Raw genomic sequence first — 17,853 nt, 5'->3', positions numbered from 1 at the left:
AAATGATGTCTGAGGGTGGCTGATTTACAGCCCGACGCTGCCATGCTATTCATTAAAAATCCACTGAATAAGGCAGCTGCTCCTGTTTTAAGGTGCTCAGGCTACAAGCGCGGCTGAGGTCACAAGAACTATACTCTTAATAAATAAACTGCAGTCCTAATAAATTACATTCAATTCAGTTCAAATCTTAATCCTCCTGCTGTGTCCGCAATCCATACTGTGACTCTTTCTTAGCAGGTTTTGAGTAAGTGGAGTGTTCACAGTGTTCACAGTGGAAAAGTGATTAAATTAAATCTACAACAAATAAAACCTTTAAATGTTTTTGAGTAGCTGCGCAGGCTGGAAGATGTCAAACTACATTTTTGGTGTGAACATGTTTGGCTGTGATGGTTTGACTGACAACAAGTGACTGCAAAACCAATAAACTATCAATAATATTTAGTATTCAGTACATACTGTAGAAACATTCGATGGTAATAAGGGACAAAGCTTTGTTGCTTTTTGGTATTAAACATTTAAAGCTGTTACAGCAGGTTATATTATTATTATAATAAATACATTTCTAAGTGCAGCACAGCTGGTTTTGCCGCAGAAGAGAAAGAGTTTGTTATTCTTTAAAATTAGAATAAAATCATCGTGTAAAATCATCCTGATAGGATTTTTTTTACTGTACAACTCGAGCTGAATCAGAACACCTGAAATAACCTACATTCTGACTGAAAGAAGGTGTAAGCAGTACCACAGACAAACAGTCGTTACACCTTTCTCAGTCTAAGAATCAAACAGGGGCAGCAGCGTGACAGTATAAAAACTTGGTCTCGTGCAGAAAGGTCACTGATTTGAAGCTCCCAGAACGGCTGTGAAGAAAATGAAAAACACACCCTTAACAACGATCAACATGTTTCCCTCTCTCTCCAGTGGAGCCCGTCAATAACCAGCGGTAAAGGCAGAAAATGTACTGGTCTGCTCCCAGTGTGAATGTGTCGCTGTGAATGAAAGCAGGACGGTGCTGAGGGAATTAAATCTACAAAATGTGAAGAAATAAAAGTGCAGAAAACTAACTAAAGCAGGAAAAGGTACTTTAGTTTCTGCAACAGTCCACCTCTTTTATTGATCGAACAGGGAGAGAATTCACACCCTCATCCTGGCACCCAACGAGGGTCTCCTCTGAGTCGCAGGGTTTCCTCAGGCCGAGTGCAGGGCCTGAGGGCCCATCAAAGGGTACAGCGTGTTAAGGAAAGTCTTCCGCTTCAGCAACATCACAGGACATCAGTGCCGTGACTCAGGGCTCGCCATGGATAACCCTCAGCTGGCTAAAGCCAGCCCCCAGCTGAGCCTGCGCCCGGCTCTAATACCCCCATATTGTAACCCCGCTTTTGTACCCCAAGAGGAAAAAAAAGAAGAGGGGGTGCTGGTTTCCAAAAGAGGTGGGGAGCAGAGGGAGATTGAGGGAGGAAGAGGGGGAGTGAAAGAGAATGAGAGAGAGAGAGGTGCTGAAATTGAAGAGTATGAATGGGAACAGATTGGGTAATTATAGTGTGGTGCCTGCCCTCTGTGGCGAGGAGTTAGGAGGAAATGTGAAAATGGCCGACAACAAAATGGCCTCAAAAGGACCTAAATCGGCTCCCAGGACTGAGGTGGCTAATTCAGCCGCTGTGAACGAGGACACGGCCCCTCAATTAGATATGAGTGAGGTGTCCTAATTGATAACAAACAGAGCAGCAGAAGATTAAAACAGGCAGGAGGAGCGGGGGCATTACAGTGAAACGACAGTGAGGTGTGAGAGAGAGAGAGAGAGACAGAGAGAGAACAAGACATAAAAGAGGTGAAGAAGACGAAATTCACAACAAGGGTTTTCATGTGAGAGAGAGAGGGAGAGCGCCAGTGAGAGACAGAGATTGTGTGACAGACAGAACAGAACAATATGAACATTTGATGCCGGGGCGCTTTATTCCAGCTTAGCTCCTCATAATACTGTCTGAATCTGCAGAGAGGGACCCGGAGAAAGAATAAACGAATGAACAAACGTGGAACAAGAGAGAGAGAGACAGACTGAGAACTAAGAGAGAGAGGGAGAGAGAGGAGTATCAGCCCGACTAAGAAGGGATAACAATAATACTGCATATAAAACCATCAGATATTACACCTCTTATTCCCCGACGCTCAAACGCGACACTAATCTTATTTATATAAGAGCTTTAGGGGTTACAGCGCCTGATAAAGAGGGGCGTTTTAGTGGGCCATTTTATGGGAGAAAGGGGGAGGGGAAGGGGGGGCTGGGTGACGGCGGTGGACGCTAAGAGCCCGATATTGACTGATATTTGGGTTACCTCCAAATAAATGAGGGATTAGGTTAACTGGCACACGGCAGCGCTTACGACACATTAATAGACGAGCTCACGTCTGCATGTTTGCAGTGTGTCAAGCAGGATCGATGGGAAGGACATACGTGAACGTTTACTGTGGATTTGCACTTTTTAAACATCATCTGCACAGAGAAATGTGTATTAATCAGTGATACGATGCAGGTTCACACTGCAGCTTCTGAATATGTTTGACTATGGTGTGAATATTAGATTTCATACAGTAATTTGCAGACTGCAAAACTTGCTCATACATTTGAACGCCTTTCAACATGTGTGGGACAAAGAGAAACAACTTGTTGCATTTGGTGTAGATAGGTAATAAGTAAAGTGTAGTAGCAGGGACAGTAAATTATTATCTTGCTTATAAAAGGACACATTTTGTACAATCTTAGTCCAATATATTTAATTCTGCCTGCAGAGATTTATCCAGTACCTGATTATTTAACGTGTCTTTGGCAGTATTTTCTGACTACTTTAAATGCAGGGATTACTGAGCGAGTGAACGAGGGAGGGGTTTTGGATGCACCGTTATCCTCTGTGTTTCTTCCAAGATGTATTTCTCTCCGTGTGATAAAATATCAGCATCAAACGGTGGCTCTAGAGAGGAGCCTTTGCTCTTTGATTCTGAGGGACGGACATCAAATCCTGATGATTACTTTTGAAGTTCTCAGACTCCACTGCAACCCCTGAAATACCGAAAGCAAATGTCAAACTACCTGCGTTTAACCAGCGATGTCCCGGATTAGGAGGAACACCTCAATGACCATTAGGCACAGATATTCAGAGTAGATACGACACTTGTCATATTGTTGCTAAAATGTTTAGGGTGGAGTTTTCTTTGTGTAAACTTTAGTCTTGTAAATGTTGGTACATATAGTACATATATTTACTGATTAGCATCCATGATAATCCCTAGACCTGAGAACATTTGCTGAACCTGCACACACACACCTGTTATCCAGGAGCCTGGCGTTTGACTAACACTCCTATCAGATAGGTGTTAAGGACTTAACATTTTAATAACGCTAATTAGTCATCTGAGGGACAACAATGGGCTTATTGCCGAAGACGTGCAATACCACCTCCTCCTCCTCTTCCTCCAGCACCTCCAAACCCGGCATCAGATTGGGGAGGAAGATAATGGGTTAACCCAACAGACGCAGCTCGCCTCACTGCTGCCGTATCTAACAAGAAAACAGCACAAGCCCTCATCGGGGAACAAAAGAGCAGCATCTGATTCGGCTATCACGCAATTTGATTTAATTAACGAGCTACATCAAGAGGAGAAATACCCACGAAGAAGAAGAGGAGGAAGAAGGGGAGGGGAAACTTGTCGTCGTGTTGACTTGGCTGACGAATGACCTAATTGGTTACATTATCAACTCATTATCAAAGGCTAATTAGGGAGCGACAGAACTGCGCCAATTATGGAAAAAATGCAAACGACTCAGCAACCCCCCTACTACTACTACCTCTACATACACCCCCTCCCCAACCTCCACCTCCGCCAAAACACCCCCCTACCACCAAGTCCTCCTCCCCCTCAATTTAGCCCGACACTAAAGTGTTTCTTTTTAACAAAAGGTTTCTTTTTGTGGAGAAAAAGGCTTGGAGGGCCTCTATTGTTAGCTGGGAAACAATGGGGCCTGGAGGGGGTGGGGGTCTGGAGATGGAGGGGGGTATATCATGCTGGGCATTTCCACAAGAGGTGAGGGTGTACGTGTTATCTGTGTGTGCTTGAGTGTGTGCATTTTCTCAAGTCGATGGTGCGTTATCGAGTTCTGAGGGCAAGTTTGGAAGTTAGAAAGAGAGTGGCGAGGGCGGGGGTTGCCCTCATTAACCCCCTCCACCTCGCCTCAATCAGCCGACCAGCAGGTTAAAGCAACAACACAACCTAATTAGAGTTGAGGACAGACAAGAGGTGAAATGGCAACGTCCTCCTTTTCTTTCTCTTTCTCTCTGTCGCTCTTTTCAAACGGTGAGTCGCTGCTCTCTTGGTCGCTGAGGCAAGAAAAGTGCTTGAAAATGCTCGTTGTTGCAGATCGTACAAACTAGCAGAGAGTGCTGTTGGATCGAGTACCTTACTTGTGTCTACATACACTTAGTGACACTGTCTGAACTACATAGAGCCATAATGCTGTAGGGATTTTCCTAACTGTTCTTGTTGCACATTTTCACTGTAATCTCTGGTGTATATGAGTCAGAGCAGCTCTTCTGTTATTGGTTTGTTCAATTTTATTCTTTAGCCTTATGTACTCTCCTTTCATATGCTGGATTTTTAAAACAGATCCATCTTGTACTTTCTGTAAAAGTGGAAATAATAAATATATTAAAAATGTTGTTACAGGTTTAGGATGATGATTATTTTCATGTATCTGTATGGAAAGCAGATATAAAGAGACAATAAAAGGGTTCACAAAGGCCTTCTTACTCCATCTTTTAAATTTGTTTCTTTTCAACTTTTACGAGCCAAAAAGGAAAATAAATTTGGTTTCATTAATCCTCATTTTTTTTGTCAAATCCTTTTCAGATGAATCATAATAATAATATTTTAACATATGAGAAAAGCTTGGAGATGTCACCGTTACGGTATGAACTCTATAAGTGTTTAAACAGGAAACAATCTGCTGGCTATCACGTGTTGCATTAGAGTCACAGAAGGGGGACTCAGACAACTCAGATCGTCTCTATTAATGGAGACATGTTGTAGTTTTGGTCATGTAATCTTAAGGACCATGTGAGACACAGGCTCTGGATAACTTCACATGACCTTCATACAATCAGACTTTAAGATCCAGACAAAGTTATTTCTGTGATTCCCTGTAACGTTGCCTCCTTTAGTTTAGTGTGCCAAAAAGGGGCTTATTTTACATCATAACCTAAATATTCCAAATGGTGTAATTTTCACAGAACACAGAAACATGCTAAGATAATCTGAGAAAAACTGTGAAAAGTAGTTATTTTATTGGACTGTTTTTGGTTCTATACTTTGAATTTGTCACTTGACCCTGATTTCCAATTTCATGGAAATAACTTGGATTTCAGGTCCATAAAGTTCCTGAAATGTACATTTTATTATTTTCCTGTTTAAACATTCCTAAGTTTGTCCATTCATCATCTAAGTTTACAGAAGTAATAGTTATTAGACACATAAACACAGATTTTGTTGTGTAAGTAAGTAAGAAGTTGTGAAATAACATTTATGCATATGAATTTATATCAGAATAAGATATACTTTATTTATCCCCGGGGGATAACCCTAGGGTAAGGGTTAGCCTAACCCTATGTGCAAAATCTGTAGCATTGTTCACAGCTCAGGTTGTCTGATCCTGAAAGAATTGTCCTGATGTTGTTAACTCCACCCATCAAAGACGAGGATTCAAGTTCAAACACTGAGATTTACAAAACCGATTCAACCGTCACCTCCATGCTAATCGTTTGATTCTCTTACTCTCTCTCGACACCTCCAAAGTCACAGAGCGACCCTCGTTCCTTTTCTCTCGCCTCTCTTGCTTATTTTTGTATCGCTCATATAGCTTTCCATCTACACCACTGCCCCCCTCCTCTCCTCTCTGCACCCCTCCTTCCTTTGCACTCTTTCAAGGTCCACAGGCTCGACTCCACCTTTTCAATTCGGCTTCCCAGCAGCACTACTTAGTGGGGAGGTAATTGGAACCAGTGCTATCAGTGTGATTGAGGGAGCAAGAGGAGTATGTGTGTGCGTGCGTGTGTGTGTGTGTGTATGGGGGTCTGTATTAATGTCTAGGGTGTTGGTGAAGCATGGAGCAAAAAGGGGGGCCCCGTGAAAAAGGGGGTCAAACACATAGAAGAGCATTTCAGCGTGGAGTGGAAGAAAGAGCGAGTGTGAGGGGAGATGAGAGGAGAGGAGAAGGCCGAGCTGAGGCCATGGAGGTTGTGAAAAGATAGGGGCCCATACTGAGATCACACCTGCTCTCTGACACACACACACACACACACACACACACACACTTGTATGGGTTACAAGTCATGTGCAAATGAAAGTAACAAGAGTACAACAGTGAGTGAACGATTAAAGCAAGCTTGTTACTTATAATCATGACTTAATATTTAAAATTTACGTTATTGTCTGTAAATTTTGACCAAAAGAGCTTCTTGGCTGATGTAGCTAGCAGTAAGGATTGTGATGGTGCTAAGTGAAGGATTAAACAGCCTCCTGCAGGAACAATCAACTGTCCAAACAAAACCAGTTTTAGATTTAAGGTGTCTGACTTCTCCAGACATTGTGATGTCAGAGATCAGATACAGAAACATTTTATAGCTAACATGACTGCTGAAAGAAGGCAAAAGCAACGATATTTAAAGACCAGCTCCAGTCATGTTGTAAGACATATAAAATGCTCTGCTTGAAATAATATATTGTGTCTGATTGTTTTGTTTGCAAAATACGTTCACTCACCTTGTAAAAATCATCTCAAGGCATCTCCTCCTTCTGCCTCATTAAAAATTCCCCAATCTGCATAGTCCACGCCCACTATGCCAATTTCAGCCCCCCTCCCTCATGAAAACAAAACATGTCTCTGACATCGTTTAGTGGAAACTTGTTGAAACTTAGGTAGCTTGAAATGTAGTAATAAGCAGTAGTAACGTTAAAAAATTGCGATGACAGTTACAGCTGGCTCGTACATCGCTGAATTGGTTGCCACATAATGATATGCATAGCGTCACCCCGTCCATTAACGGGATTGGCTCCTTAGGTTTGTGACGTCTCAAACCTGCCAACCTGAAAACGTGTTGTTCAGCCTGTCCTTGGTACACTGCAGTTTAAAAGCAGACACGCCCAGACATGGAGATGTTGTCCCTGATATTTCTTGTAGCACATGAAAAACACCACATGGAGATGTTTACAGGGTTAAACACTTGATTTTCACTGGAGGGGGTCTTTCAGTCTTTGGTCAATAAATACAAGAATTTATAAATGCCTATTTTTTGTAGAAAACTGAAATTCACTGCTTTTCAACATCTTAAAGGACCTGTAGATTTGGTAAGTTATCGGATGGTAGTGTGAGAAAATGTTCAGTTTCTGGCATTGGTCTTACATTTATATTCGCTCTTTATTTGTGTTTACATGATTGTCAAAGTAATTTAAAAGAAATGTTATTTCCACTCACCATGAATAAATCTCTGTCTTCCAGATCTACAGCAAGGAGGAAGGCCTTCTCAAAGCGCTGGTGTCTGCAGAGAAAGTGGAGACAGTTAAAGAGGAAGAGACAAAACATCCTCTAAATATAAACATGCTTTGGATTAAAATGTACTGATGGATAGGTCACTAGTACATATTTTCTCCTACCTTAAGTCTCAGCACACACGCACTCACATCCACCCACACACACCTCTGCATACAAAACTGTCAATAATTGAACTGAGAGCAGCGCGTCCTCTTCCTATTATCCAGTATTAAAGCTGGGAGAGAGAGCGCTGTATCTCCCAGTACAAAACACATCAACTTTCCCTTGACTAGAGCCAACATGAAACAAACAAACACGAGCAGAGAGGGGAGGTGTCTGTGTGTGTGTGTGTGTTGGGGGGGGGCTTCCTTCATTTGATGTCGATGGAGAGAAAAAGAATGCAGGTAGGTGATAAGAGAGGAGAGGAGGAGGGATGCCAAACATCGCTCCAGCTCTGCTACAGAGGACGAGAAAGAAAGAGAGGAGGAAACGGGAGGTAATTGCACGATGGAGAGCGGTAAGCAGCGGTGTGTGGGAACAACAGGGTCTATTTCAGTCAAACAGGCATTTCAAAAGGCTCTCATGGCAGAAGGGAAAATGAAACAACAGTCTAAACAGGTGCATGCGAGGTGCTTTGCCTTATGAATGACTCAAAGCTGCATCGGTGCGTGTGCGAGGAAATTCAAAAGCTATTTCCTTTTTAGAATCTTTAAAATAGCAACAGTGAGCGGAAAATAAGCTGTATTAAATTCTCTCTTCAGTGGATGTCATTTTGTGAAACAAACAGTAGTTCTTATTCTGACTCTGCAGCCCGTGTCGATAAAACTGAACACAATGTAGCTAATGCCTTAAAAATAGTCAGTAAATTAGTGTATTTACAGTAACATGACCATCGGCAGCAGCTTAACGTGACGTGTGAAGATGTCAAGTCTTAATTATTTATGTATTTATTAACAAAAGTCAGAAATAATAGAAAAAACAATGATGAAATAAGGATGACAGAAGCAGCACTGAGTGAGGGAAGTTACCTGAGGAGGTGGTGAAAGAAGCGACGGGCGTACTTGCTGATTGGCTCCCTGTATTCCAGTATCACCACATCAGACAGAGGGGCAGGTGGAGTGTAAAACACACCCAGAGCAGCTTCTAGCTGGGCTACAGACAGAAAACAATCACACAAAATAAAATATGTAAGCCTCAACCTGAGACAGGCAGAAAAATAAAATTTAAAAAGCTGTTCTTTGGATTTGATCGCTGAGGTTTGTCTCACTCAGCCAGAATGTTTCCACTGAGCTCTTCTTCAGTTACAGGAACAGAAAATCAAGTAAAACCTATGTAACTTGAACGTTTGACCCAGAGCCCCACCCTCTCGCTCTGCGTTCAGCTCCAGCCTCAGCAGGTGGTTGGTGACCGAGCTCAGGCCTCTGTAGCACTCGTCTCCCATGATGCTCCAGTCCATGGCCTCCAGGATGCCCAGTGCCTCTCTGACCTGACCGCAGCGCAGACACTGCTGCAGCAGCTCCCCAGGACCCATCTGGCCTCCAGTCAGAGCTCCTGTCACAACATGTCAGAGATTGGATTGATTTATTAAGAAATTAGAGAGTTTAATACACGAGCATCTTTATCTCTGTCATAACTTTTATTCTATTTTATGCTTTTTTGATTTATATACCAATTGTACAGCCAAGATTGTAATGTCTATCAATACTTTCTAAGTTAAGACCTTTTAAATGATTTAATAATTGATACATTTAATAACAATACTTTTTTTTGTTGTTGCTTTCAATTCCTTACCTGGTTTGTTATATTGCATATATATTTATATTGCTGACTGTTTCCATTTTTTTAATTATGCTGCATACAGTATATTTCTGTGTACCAGTATGCATTGTTTTGTTTGTTATATTGCTTTTATTGTTGAGTATCTGCTCTTTTTTTCTTATGCTTCATTGTTAATAATAAAAATGTATCAACATTGACGCAGTTTGGGACAGCTGCTTTGTAAAGTGCTTTATGAATATAGTTTATTTACATACCTACTTACTGTAGCCTATATGGGAGCTTACATTTGAAAAGGCTGCTGCCGACGCAACAAAGAAGAATAAGTAAACTTATAAGGCTGGCATTGACTATCAATCAGTTAGCAGAGAGGTTTGTAGCTCTGCTTGTATTTGTGTTTTAGAAAATTTTAAGCGCATAGCAAGTCCAAACATTTCCCTATGGTCTAATACATACAATGTGTTTGTGTGTGAGAATAAAACTTTGACTGACATCATTATCGTGTTGAGAAGATAAGAGGTTAATCTCTCGATTAGGCCTTCTGACCCGAGGTGACTGATCATGCTTTTGTGTGTGTTTGTGAGGACATCAGGACTCTGCTGAATAATGGAAGGACCAGGTTTTGTACCCTTCCTGGCAGTAGAGGTGTCTTATTGTGTGTGTAAAAGGCCAAAGGTTCACATGTGTTTGTGTCCTCATAGAGTACACACAGGGGAAATCAAGGTATTGAATGCCAGGCGTGTTTAATGTCCAGTGTCACATGATCACAGCGGTCCTGACTCGTCACGCCAACGCGTGATGGTGGAGCTCAATTCAGATGCATGCTGAAATGTTTCACATAAAAGCTACACACAATATGTTCGGATATACTTAAGCTTATATATAAACAGTTTGGATCACTTGTGGCACTGCTCTGGGCAGTGTAGGTGATCACTGACAGCAGCACTGTCACCAGGCCAGGCTGCAGGCAGGCAAAGTCACCACTGACTCTTGTCTAATTAATTAAAGAAGTTGTGTGTGTGTCCGTGTGTGTGCAGGGGCTGCACCAGCAATTAAAATGACAAGCTGGCAATTAGCAAGCCCCCAAATCCCCTAAAGAGTGGGCTAATGTGGCTAATACATCAGCTGAGCGTAGTGTGGTGTGTGAGTCTGTGTTTATCTGTGCATGTGTGACTGTGCGTATGGGTCATTGAGTTGGCCGTCAACGTTAACTCTGAGCAGAAACAATGAATCATCGTGATGACGAGGAAGAGTCCGTCTATGCTAACTGATGTTACAAGCTCACTTCAGCAGCACTATGTCAGCAGTGAGCAGGACGAGATCAGCAGCAGCAGGAGCACACAGCAGCAAAGAACGAGCACGCTGAACACTGTACACCATCGACAAAACAAGTACACTTTAGAGAGGAGAGGCAGAGTTCGACTCAAAGGATAAGAATTATAGCTGAGCATTTAAGTCCTCGAAAAATAAGCAAATAAAACTGTCAGGCTGTGGATGATCACACAGTTAATCAGATTTTATAATTATTCTAAGCTACTAAACTAGTCGGTTAAAGTGACTTGACTTTATGAAAAGTATTTCACAAACAAGCTCTGCCTCTAAATTAGCAGCTTACGCAGTGGTGATGAGATCCCACCTTTATGTTATCTCGATGCCTGCTGACTCAATTCTTTCCTGCTTTTACCAAAAAAAAACATTTATTAAAGACACATCAGCTCGTTCTCTCACTCTCTCTTACACTCTGAGTTATGTAACTCATCTTTAAGCATTAAAAATAATTCACTAAATTTCCTACAATAAAGGAGTATTTTCCTTGCGTGCCGCACAGCTTATTCCCTGGTCTGCCCTTCCACAGCCTGTACCGGTGCAGACCCAGCCGTGGCCAACGTGTGCCCAGATGAGATAACTCGGCGCAGGCGGGAGGGTGGGGGCGGGGGGGCACCAGGGAGGGCTGCCTCCTATGGAAAAAAGAGAACTTGGAGCGTGGCCAAGTCTTTCTTCTTCGGCGCCTCCCGACTCACTCCTTCTGTCATGTAGCGGGCCTTATGAAACAAGTCAATACAGAGAAGGAGCGCAAGCAAACAAACAAATGAGTTGGAGTGTGTGTGTATGTGTGTGTGTGTGTGTGTGTGTGCGCATAGAAGCACAGAAATAGAAGAATACACACACGTGTGTGGGGGGAAGAATTATCATGGAGAAAAGACGTGCAGTGACTTTCTTCATCAAAACCTTGGCCGACGATCAAAGCAGGGAAGCTATTGTTGGAAGACACCCTCCCCTTCTCCTGTGCACACAGGCAAACGCAGTTGAATAAACACACACCCTCAAACACACACAAACTCGAATGAACACAATCTTCTACCTTCCTCCCATCCACCCCCACACTCCTGCTTCCAAACTTCAGCAGAGAGCGGCGTGCCACTGTCACATCTTCTTTCCAAAGTCACAATTAAAGACGCTGAATGAGTGCATGTGCGAGTGTGTATGAGACCGTACGAGTGTGTGTTTGTGTATGTGTGTGTTGGAGGGTGGCTGCTTCGGAAAAAAAATTTGATTGGCAAACTTTATCTGGAGGCCCCGAGGGACTGCGCAGCCACTGTAAACGATTTATCGGAAAAATGCATCCCAGAATGCACCTGGGGGGCTCTTGCCCCGGGGCGATTATTGAATGACCTCTGAGAGCGCGACTCCTGCTAACCTTCCCGCCCGTCAACAAATTAACTTCCCTCAGCAGTGAAGAGGTCGACCCGTTCAGCGGCCATATTTACACAGAGGAGTTCAGATACAGTGTCAGATCCCAAACAGAGGAGGCGTCTCTGAAGGGAGGAGGGCACCTTCGTTAGGAGGAGACGACTTTGATGGTGTGACAGGTTTGTCAATTAATTTCTACTTTCCAGTTTCTATCTCTCCAGCCTGTCCCAGCATGCACCTGGATCAAAGTAGTACCGCTGCATCAGTCTGAGATCACGTTACCAAAGGTTAGTTTATGTAGCTGCACAGTTTATTTCACTGATGGTCTAAAAAGTAATGTATGAAATAGAGATGTGTTTTTGTATTTTACCCACCTAGTCTGAATCTCAAGGCTGCCAGTGGTCCTCCGTGAAAGGCTAACATCAGAATATCTGTCCCCTCTGGGGCACCTTCCAGGCCGGCCCCCCACCACACTCCCTCCAGGCCTCCACAGCAGCGCAGGTGCTGAGCTAGCCTGAGCGTGGCAGCTGGAGCTACCTCCTCTGCTAACAGAGACATTCTTAAAGGTGCCAAGCCCACATCAAAGCACATCAGCTCCCCCTGGCCACCCCCTACCATGACCATAGCCCCAGCAGGGTGCCAAGCGAGGAGGCTGGGTGGCACAGGGCAAGAGGCCAGGTAAGAGACCCCCCGTTGCTGGTCATACAGAACCAGGGAGGAGTCACTTAAGCCCAGGAGAAGAGTGGTCTCAGAGGGATGACGGGCGAAGGAGACAGGATGGGATGCTAGCGGGATGCGGGTGACAGACAGGCGGTGCAGGCGCTCTCGGGCACATTCGTACACGCAGGCGTCGGCCCAGGACCCCTCTCTGGATCCTTGAGGTCCAGCAGGTAGCTCTACTGTTAGCAGCTGGTAGGGCTGCAGCAGGCTGAAGCGGCAGTCCAGGGGGGTTCCTTCTGTCGGGACGGAGCTGAGGACCTTTATGTAAATGTAGAGAAGAAGAGAGAGCTACTTCAGAGTGTGTTCAACTGATGCACAACTGAACATCAACTAAATATATATATACTATATACTATATAGCATTAAATTACGACAAAAGTTATCTCAAGACACTTAAAATATAAAGCAGGTCTTAACTGTACTCAGTCGCATTTGGCAACAGTGGCAAGGAAACACTTTATCTTAACATGCAGAAACCTTGAGCCGAACCAGACTGCTGCTACCAGCTGGGTCTGATGCAACATAGTAAAATCACATCCTGTTTAGACTGCTTTCACTCCTCTGGGTGGTAGAACTGAAGAAATGCTAACGTGTTATGGCACATTAGCACCAAAGCTGTCTGAAGCAATGTATGCTAACACAGCAGCACTAATTGCAGGCTGAAGTAAGAGTGTGTACAGCTTTTAAACTGACATATTTTTAGATTCAACATTGACATATATGTGACACATTTTGCCGTGCCAATGATCCCCAGAGGATGAATAGTAATGACCATGGTTATTACCAAACTTGAGGTTCATATTTTATGTTCTTTTTAAGGAAAACATCTCGACAGGCATTTTGTTGATTGCCATGATACACACAGTCTGATCTCCTTAGGATGAGTTGTAAAACTTTGATGATGACTTTGGTTTTAATCTTGTGGCAACATTGGCAGTTTGTCCAATGGGGGCGCTGGTTTAGCTCGGTTGGTGGAGCGGGCGCCCCGTGTACGGAGGCTGCAGTCCTCATCGCAGTGATCGCAGGATTGACTCCCTTACTGCCAATCATTTGGTGCATGTCAGCCCCCACTCTCTACACCCCATGTTTCCTGTCTCTCGTCAGCTGTTTATCCTATAAAGGTAAAAGCCAAAAAAATAATCTAAAACAAAAGAAAGAATTGTCCAATGCTTTGATTTATGACAAAACCCCACAAAACGAATGACTTTCCCATTAGCCTCAGCTGTTCTTTGTGTTGAATTAACAACTTTTGGCAAGCTAACAAGCTAAACTAAGATGGTAAATATGGTAAGCAGTGTACCTGCTTAACATCACCGTGTTAGCCAAATTATTGTGAGCATGTATGCAAGACGTTAGCATTCATCTCAAAGCACTACTTTGTGTAAGTATAGCCTTAAAGAGGCTGGTAGCACTCTTGATTTAAGAAGTGATTTCTTCTTTTAGTATTTGACATCATTCATTATTTAAGAGGCATCATACTAGTAACTAAAGTTGCTTTAAGGTTAACTTGAAATTGTGAACTTACACTGGTAAAAAAGTTCCTGAAATTCCAAACAGTTCACAATTTTACCAAGTTTAGATCAATTCCAGATTAGACTGTTGTATACGTCCTGTCTGTATTTCTATCTGTGTCTGTCTCTGGTCCTGGAGTGACAAAGTATACCTGTTGATGCTTGAGTGTTTAGAGAGAGAATTCAGCCAGACTCCCCATAGTTGTTGGGCGTCAATAAACGTTTTTAAGAAACACAACTGGAACTGGATTCAATATTTTTGTCGTTGTTTTAACATGTTCTTCTGTTCATGTTCTCTGCCAGCTCTGTTAATGAACAAACCTGTCTTTGAATAAAAGACGGATAAGAAAGGAGAGGTGTGGGAAACTGAGACGGAGAAATGAGTCATACAATGGCAGCAGCCCCAAACCCCCTGGAGATGGAAGAAATGTAGCCTTCCTATTTGCTCATAAACACCCGGCTGTCAATCAAGGCAAGTAATGATAAGAGCTCCATTTTAACTCAAGGTCAACAACATCTTCTCCCTGAGCATGCCACGGCTTGGCACCCAGCAGCCGGCGATAAACAACACCCTCTGTTTACCTGTGTGAGGAGCCAAGAGCTCAACAGCAGACCTGGTGAATGACAAGAAACAAGCCTTTTTTCCAATAAGAGGATGAAACATGAAGGAAGCATTGAGATATTTGACCAATGGTCGAACCCCGAGTTTAGATTATTCATCCCTGGTGGGAGTGGGGACAATGGCCGCGCTTAGCAAGCAAGTACTGACACTGAGGGAGATGTCACGGTGGTACTATCAATAAAACACCCACAACGAAACAAGAAACTGTAGGTGGATGACAGGAGACAACAGCCTGTACTCTGCAGCAGCCCAACAGTTCCACAGTCACTAACAGAGCTTTTTAGGAGGGATTTCACCTTAGCAAAGCCTCTATCAGAGCCTTGCATTGACCGTGGCAGCTTTGGCTAAATGAGCCCATTTCTTTTCGCCGTGCAGACAGAAAGAGGGATCTGCTGCCTGCCTGCCTTCCTTTCCTTTCACAAAGCTGCCCGGCCCAGTTTTTTGGCAGGCATTGCCAAAAAGGGACTTAGAGGGAGGAAGAGAGGAGGTTTTTTTTTGCCTGCCCATGGTCTACAGCAGGAGAGAAGCAGATGACTGTCCTCATGAAAGCTTTTTTTCCTGCTCGATAATCCCCCAGAGCTAGCTCCTGCTGCTCCCCAGGGGGTGGGTGCTGTGTGTGTGTGTTTATTTGTGGCAGCAGGAAAGAGGGGCTCAATTCATGTAAGAGGTGGGGTATCCTTGGGAGGGAGCGGTTCTCTGGATAGGTACATGTCTGCAGGGACAAAGTGACACGTGCATTAAATAAACTTGCACACAAACAAATAGCAGGCAAGTCCACCCCACAGAACGCTGTCACAGGATTCACAAGACCCACTTCGATTCCACAAACCCCCCCTAACCCCCCCCTCCCACCAAACCACATCTCATCCTCTCAGCTTTTCATCTGGTGCCCGGCTTGCTAGTGCCCGCCACCCGCTGTGCCAGCATGCCACCGTGGCACCATCGGGGCTGAGGTGAAGCTGATTCAGCTCTGCCTCCCCCTGATAGGTGACCCTCCAAGGAAAGGAGAAGGGGGACAGTGTCAGCTTCAGCTCTGAGGCAACAACCAAATACTGCACGGCCTAGTTCAACCTGCAGCAGCCGATATTTGAAAGAGTTCAACATCAATTTGTGCTTGGTCTTTTTTTCTACAAATAAAAAATAATGTAACATGCAGGAGAATGGATAAAAATCCATTACATAGGTTCACTGAACTGCTAAATCATGCCAGGGTCTTGACTCGAAAAGGGGACTTTAGGTGTGGCCATAATACGCTGATTTCCATTTGACATTTTAGGGTCCAATTTAATTTATACCTAATATCAGCACCTGCAGCTACATAACTTGTGTCCTAATCTCTGTTTCTATGTAGAATCTGTAGGCAGGGACGTGGATTTCCGGGATGGCAAGTGTTCAGGTTTCCGTTTGTACTACGCTTGTAGTCCAAGTAATATTGACCAATCACGTAGCAGCAGGCTGCGGCGTATACAGGAAAAACAGACCATGTGGAGAGCAAAAGCAGGCGGAACGTAATGACATCCCAGCTCGTCATCTGACAATGATTTACCTTCTGATTAATCTTTTTAAACAGACATCTGCATGCTAACGGCTAACAATCTGTTCTAGATCAAAAATTCAACTTGAGACAAATTCTCAAATTCTGCGGTGTCACGAAAGCTGTTCGGTGTTCAGGTTTCCCGACTTCCTCGAATGCATCAGAAATGATCTATCTGACCTCTGTTCAACAAACGAGCTTTTTAAAAGTAGTTTTCTTCTCCCCTTCAGGACAGACCTGACAAAGCTTCATTTTTACTTTTTACTAATCTGCATCATGATGTTGAAATTTCTGCAAACTTAAAACCCGTTAATTAAAGTAAATCGCAAAAAAAACGGTTTCTTTTTCTGTAAACGTTGCAGCACGCGGAAAAGGAAGTCTTGCCTAGAAGTCGTTTATTTCTAACCGCTGGCTACACGCCCGGCATGTTCACCGTTGTCCCCCACCGTCGTCAGACTATAGCTGATGGGATCCAAGATTGGTTGAGGTGTGGCCTTAATATGCTGATTTCCAGGATATTAAGGGTGCAGTTTAAGAACTTAAATAATGTGATTATATTTAATATCAGCACCTAAAGCCACATAATTTGTGTCCTGACTCTTCCAAGTGCCCTGAACCAAACTGGACCTGGATGTTGATGTAAGGTGGAAAATGTCTTCAAATCTCAACAGTGCTCTCGCAGAGTGCACTGAAAACACACAGCAAAAACTGCATGTTCTCACACCCAGTCAGAAATGTACTGTCACAACATTTATTACAGTCACCACAGCAGCATTCTGACTCTGGGTCATCTCTTAAGGCCACCATGTGCCTCGTCTTTTACGGAGCAAACGCAAGCGAAAGGCCCCTGAAGGCAACACAGCTGATTAGGAGATTAGAGCATGGCACTCATGACCTTCAGGGTTACAGGGCTTGAATGTGTCAAAACGTAAACTCTTAAACTGCAAAATCTAAGGCTATTGTGAGCATGAGGGGGCATGAACATCAGACGAATGACGTGAAATATAAACACTAACTGTAAACTGTCACATGCATAAAGTCTTTTAAAAATAAATTTTAGTCAGTCTTTTGAAGAGGCGTACAGAAATTACTTTGCACGAGTCATTACGTAAAATATATATAATATAGTCAGTATAGAAAACCTTTGTTTGCCTGTGAAATCTCAAGAGCACATTGTGGCATGTAAACGTACTGTATTCCCTGTAGTCCTGAGGGCATGAAATAGAAAAACGATGAATAAGGTCAGGAGGGAGAGCGAACAAGTGAGTAAAAAGATGTGCAAGAGAGAGTGAAAGAGAGGAATACAGACAGACAGAAAGCAATATGCACAAAAGATGATGAGAAAGAGTGGGTATGGAAGTGAGTTAAGAAAGAGTGCAGAGGAAGCGAGGGGAGAAAGAAAGGGGGTGGAGACATGGAGAGAAAG

At 43.5% G+C, this 17,853-nt stretch overlaps 1 protein-coding gene across 1 annotated transcript in view; it reads right to left on the bottom strand.

The window, feature by feature from the left end:
• Positions 1 to 17,853, bottom strand: part of wdpcp (WD repeat containing planar cell polarity effector) — a 58,100-nt gene that overhangs the window by 13,238 nt on the left and 27,009 nt on the right. The window contains exons 9-12 of the mRNA XM_069658764.1: positions 12,415 to 13,018; positions 8,936 to 9,124; positions 8,602 to 8,725; positions 7,517 to 7,580 (exon numbers count right to left, since the gene is read on the bottom strand). Coding sequence (XP_069514865.1) covers positions 7,517 to 7,580; positions 8,602 to 8,725; positions 8,936 to 9,124; positions 12,415 to 13,018 — 981 coding nt within the window. The remainder of the gene's footprint in view (positions 1 to 7,516; positions 7,581 to 8,601; positions 8,726 to 8,935; positions 9,125 to 12,414; positions 13,019 to 17,853) is intronic.

Source organism: Semicossyphus pulcher, unplaced genomic scaffold, assembly GCF_022749685.1.
Source record: "Semicossyphus pulcher isolate SPU_LCO1_2020_fin unplaced genomic scaffold, fSemPul1.0.p SCAF_12, whole genome shotgun sequence".
Classification (NCBI taxonomy): domain Eukaryota; kingdom Metazoa; phylum Chordata; class Actinopteri; order Labriformes; family Labridae; genus Semicossyphus; species Semicossyphus pulcher.
The sequence above is the reverse complement of the archived record's forward strand: the minus strand, read 5'-3'. Positions and strand labels throughout refer to the sequence as shown.